Raw genomic sequence first — 5,289 nt, 5'->3', positions numbered from 1 at the left:
CAATGAAATATATTTATATTAATTTTTGTTTGCTTCTTGTTTGTTCAGACTTCGCCTGATGTAATGTCGACTGAAGAACCGGAAAAGCATGCTTAGAAAAATGTGGATGGTATGAGGTCACATTTGAATTTTGATGTTAGTTCACATATCATTGAAGTGATGGATCCTGTTAAAATTTCTGAAGACCTACAATCGAAAGATGATTACATTGCGTCCTTATTGGAAAAAATAAAAATTTTGGAACAGGCGCAATCACAAAATGCTGCGAGTAAAACTTCTACAAGACAATGCACCGTTCGCTTACATCGTGAGTATTATAAAATAAATAAATTATACTTACATATGGAATAAAAAAAAAATTTCATATTTAAGGTATAAACAATATAGCTGAATCACCTGATAATCCTTCACTGCGATCTCCTACAGTGCATACACCCATAACATCTACTTTCTCTAGGAAAAGAATAATGTAGCCGTGCGCAATATTTAGCCAAGGTGAGTGGGTAGATCTTAAAAATTACTAGTTACATTCTTGTTAACTTCAAAAATGGTATATTGTAGATGGATCTCCCGCTAATAGTTCATCAGTGGAAGGCGTTCGTTCTCCTAGAAAAGATACGTTTGCAAATAGCAAACGTAAATGCTCTGAAACTGATTCTGACACGTCAGATTTGAGACAATCGAAGACGAAGAAACCAAAATATAAAAGAAAGACGAAAGTTTGCTTATATGATTCTGACGCTAAATCAGATACAGAAGGTGTAAAAATGGAAAAAATGTCACCATGGACTTTGAATAAAGTAAATACAGAAACTCAAAAAATGAAAAAGGTAAAAACTTTGTTTCTTTTACATTTTAAATTTTGTTGTACATTTTATTATATCGATTAATTCGATCACTTATTTTTAGGCTAAGATGATCCATCTACATTTTGGTATTTTGGTTCCATATAAACATTGGGGGAAAACATTGGACTCGAGCATAACTTATCAGTTTATTCGAGAATTGTGGCCGGACTTATGGCCGGAAGATGTCTTTATTAACAAAGCTGTGCAAGTAGACAGATCAAACAAGAAAGATGGCAGAGTTCCAATAACTCCAAAAAAGTTTGAGGCATTCAAAAGTATATACATCTTCCTATACTATTTTTGACTTATTATTTCCTATTAATATTATGCATCTTTATTTGCAGAAGGGTATGGCCAATTTCTGTTTCATCAGAAGATGATCAAGCAAGAATGTAAAACTACAAAAGAAGAAAAGGAGAGGGCAAGCCGTATAAATAAATTCGGCAGGGAATTGGGAGTTATTATCAGTTAAACGAGGTAAAATCGTAAAGTAAGAGAACAAGCTAATGTCGGAGGGGGGAAATCTGAAGGTTCAGAATGGGAAGCGGAGTATGATCGGTAGATTTCAAGTTATATTTTTACTTTTATTTATTTAAGTTATCTATTTTTTCCAAAAAAATATCATCTTTTAAGTTCACGTAATCTACGTAAATACGCTAAGTAACAATTTTTTAAGTTTTTTCACGTTTAAAAAAAAATATTAATGATACTGAAGCAAAGCTTGTAAAATATGTCATAAAATGTAAATAAAGTTACGTTTATCTCATTCCTTTTTTTTTACTTGATTGCTGGAAAATCATGTCATTTTGCCAAAAATGACGTAATAACTCTGGAACAATTCTGGGAATTACATCATTTTTGTAAGACGTTTTTTATACAAAATGACGCTATTTATGTACAAAAAATATTTCCTGGAATGACGTGATTGCTATAAATAACGTTATTCTCAGAGACGAATGACGTAATTTTCATCTTGAAACATACTACAAAAATTTTTAAAACTACGTCATTTCCAAAAATTGACGTTATTTTTTAACGTTATTTTTTGTTCCAAATCCTGACGTCGTATGACGTAAATAAATTACGTCATTTAATGACGTAATTTAAAGACGTCATGATATGACGTTATCATTTTGAATAGGGGACACACAGTGTTCCACAGCTCCACCAGCTTCCATACTGTTCCGATGTAGCTTTCTACGACTATTGATTGATTCCTCGATTGAGAATGCCGCTTAAGGGACATCGATTCGACGATAAAGAGACTGTTAAAACTAATGCTATGAATGCAATAAAGGCGATTCCGAAGTCTGACTTTCAAGAGCACTTTAATAAGTGGAAACATCGATATGAGCATCTTATTTATTCATATGGAGACTACTTTGAAGAATGCCACCCCCGGATGATGAAGATTAAATCAAGCGGCGAGGAATCGAGGTAAGTCGAATACTTTTGGAACAAACCTCATATTAATATATTATAAAATATTAAACTGTACAAAGTCCAACTCTATTAACCCATTAACGTCCAAAATGTCAAAATTTCTTGCACGTTTTCAAAGTGATTTTTTCCTATGTAATTGGCATTGAAAAAATTCTTGAACCACATATTCTGATGTAAAATTGCATGCTCTTTCAGAATCCGTTGCCAGAATCATGATAAAACTCACAGGAAAAGAGATATGCTCGATTGAAACATAAAAAACACCTAAATTTTCGAAAAAAAAATTTTTAGGATTTTTTTTCGAAGTGTTACGGTGAAGATATCACCTTGCGACCGTGATCAAAGGTAATCATGGGATTTGAAGTTTAACAGGGAATTTTTTTGTTTACCTTGAACAATCGCTTCTTTACAAAATGGCGCAAAAAACGAATTTTTTTTTTTCCAATCTTCATCAACTTTTTTCTCAAAATCTATGGTCTTTAGAAAAACATTCATAAAAACAAAAATGCCTTAGAATCGCTCGAGGAACATTCTCAAATTTTTTCAGAATTTTTTGAGACAATTTTTGATTTTCCGGGAAACTTGGGAAATGGAATTTTCAAAAATGTCTCCAAAAATTCTGAAAAAATTTTAGGATGTTTCTCGAGTGATTCTAAGACATTTTTGTTCTTATGAATTTTTTTCTAAAGTCCATAGATTTTGAGAAAAAAATTGATAAAGTGAACATAGCGGCCGAAACGAATTTTTATTTTTTCAACTTTATCAATTTTTTTCTCAAAATCTATGGACTTTAGAAAAAAATTCATAAGAACAAAAATGTCTTAGAATCACTCGAGAAACATTCTAAAATTTTTTCAGAATTTTTGGAGACATTTTTGAAAATTCCATTTCCCAAGTTTCCCGGAAAATCAAAAATTGTCTCAAAAAATTCTGAAAAAATTTGAGAATGTTCCTCGAGCGATTCTAAGGCATTTTTGTTTTTATGAATGTTTTTCTAAAGACCATAGATTTTGAGAAAAAAGTTGATGAAGATTGGAAAAAAAAAAATTCGTTTTTTGCGCCATTTTGTAAAGAAGCGATTGTTCAAGGTAAACAAAAAAATTCCCTGTTAAACTTCAAATCCCATGATCACCTTTGATCACGGTCGCAAGGTGATATCTTCACCGTAACACTTCGAAAAAAAATCCTAAAAATTTTTTTTTCGAAAATTTAGGTGTTTTTTATGTTTCAATCGAGCATATCTCTTTTCCTGTGAGTTTTATCATGATTCTGGCAACGGATTCTGAAAGAGCATGCAATTTTACATCAGAATATGTGGTTCAAGAATTTTTTCAATGCCAATTACATAGGAAAAAATCACTTTGAAAACGTGCAAGAAATTTTGACATTTTGGACGTTAATGGGTTAAAATAGTATACTTGTGATTATTTTGACAAAAACAGTAGAACATTGTGTTATATCCTGGTTAGTCAGTACACAACTAATTTTCCCAGAATAACGGATGGTATTGTAACGTCGGTTGACGAAACACAATTATCAGGCGCACTTTTTTGGTCTATCCTTACGGAAAATAACCGCGACGTGCGTGACCACTATCGCGGGAAATTCTTTTCTCGGCGACGGAGGATCGAAGCTATATCATACCACACGCTTGGCAATATAGCAATGCTTCGCGTTATTTTACCACACTCTTGGCAATAAAATAACGTAAAGGGGGGTCTATCTAATATGCACTCGACCACACGCTTGGCAATCGAGTGTAACTATCTAAAAGACAGACCGTCCGCGAAACTAAAATAGGAAAGAATAAGGAGAGAAAAGGATGTAAAAAGAAGTTAGAGTAAAAAAAATTTATTTTGATTTTCTTTACTTACTTTTGTCTTAATTTGCCACACATACACTGGAAAGAATAACTAGAACTTTCGAACTGGACGAACATAAAAAACAGCAAACTAATTTGGAATGGTTCCACGAACTGAATTTTGAAAATAACTGCCTAATTTTCTTGAATAGCTTCCTTTTATGCTTTTCGCAAGAGACTCCCACTCGAAAATCTTTGTCATTTTTAGGCAGGAAGAACTCAAATTTTCTTAACTTAATTGGTTGGAAAATTTGGGGAGTGTCTCAAGCGTAAGCGAAATTCAAACCCTAATTGGCCGGGGGTGGAGTGTGCGGAAGTGGCCTCATTTAAGTGCTTTGGGCCTTCTTCACATAAATGGCCCTCTATGTACTATTTTGACCTTTAATTATTTAAACTAATTCTATTTAAATTCAATTATGTGTATGGTACTCTACTTTTACATAAATATTACTTAATCTATAATAAAACTAAAGTAAAGAACAAAAGTTAAGGATTATATTTATCTGAAAACAAACAAAATATTAATAGTCTTAACTATTAATTAATTATCAAAAAGCCTTAAGAAATACTGAAAAATCAGAGTTAATTATAATAAATGTAGTCATTAACTTTCGTTCAAGCCGTTCTTAAATTTTCTAACGCAAAGTTGAGCGCATTCAACGATTAAACATACAAAATTCGCAATAAAAAAAATCTTAATAAATACAGAAAGATAATGAATTATTCCCATATTTATATTTAGATATAAAATTAAAACATATCCGAGCAACAAACAAAAACCATTAATTAAAATAGTCCTTGTTGATTACTCGAATGTTACTTACAATAAATAAATTTCGTATTTTTTTAAGAGATCTGCAAGCAAATGCGCTTCCCTTAATTTAAAAGAAATTAGTAATATTGAAATTATTTAAAATAAAATAACAGTACTATCGGTAGGATGCACATGTGCGCTACAGTTCTCTACTTTCTAAAGATGCTCGCAATCTGGCTACTCCGGATGGCCCGATCGTAAAATTGCTCTGATTGTTTTCAACATCCGAAGATTGCCAGAAGCGCGAGCCGAAAACTGCCGTTCACAGAAAAAATTTTCTTTATTCAGCTGTACACAGTTTTTCATCTTAATTTACGAACTAA

General features: G+C 32.0%; 1 protein-coding gene across 1 annotated transcript; it reads left to right on the top strand.

The window, feature by feature from the left end:
• The first annotated feature begins 437 nt into the window (after window positions 1–437).
• On the top strand, window positions 438–1,549 carry LOC131667696 (uncharacterized). Its single transcript, XM_058941315.1, has 4 exons — window positions 438–495; window positions 562–830; window positions 910–1,123; window positions 1,193–1,549. Exons 2-4 carry the CDS (start codon window positions 768–770, stop codon window positions 1,318–1,320), a joined length of 405 nt encoding a protein of 134 aa, XP_058797298.1. The 5' UTR covers window positions 438–495; window positions 562–767; the 3' UTR covers window positions 1,321–1,549.
• The last annotated feature ends 3,740 nt before the right edge of the window (window positions 1,550–5,289 follow it).

This window comes from Phymastichus coffea, unplaced genomic scaffold (assembly GCF_024137745.1).
Source record: "Phymastichus coffea isolate CEN01 unplaced genomic scaffold, Cenicafe_Pcof_1.1 PCOF00005, whole genome shotgun sequence".
Classification (NCBI taxonomy): Eukaryota; Metazoa; Arthropoda; class Insecta; order Hymenoptera; family Eulophidae; genus Phymastichus; species Phymastichus coffea.
Note: the sequence above shows the minus strand (reverse complement) of the source record. Positions and strands in the feature narration are given on the sequence as shown.

Coding starts and splice junctions, on each gene's coding strand:
- LOC131667696 (XM_058941315.1), top strand. CDS start 768: ATGGAAAAAATGTCACCATGGACTTTGAATAAAGTAAATACAGAAACT. Junction 831..909: donor AAACTCAAAAAATGAAAAAG/GTAAAAACTTTG, acceptor ACTTATTTTTAG/GCTAAGATGATCCATCTACA. Junction 1,124..1,192: donor AAAGTTTGAGGCATTCAAAA/GTATATACATCT, acceptor CTTTATTTGCAG/AAGGGTATGGCCAATTTCTG.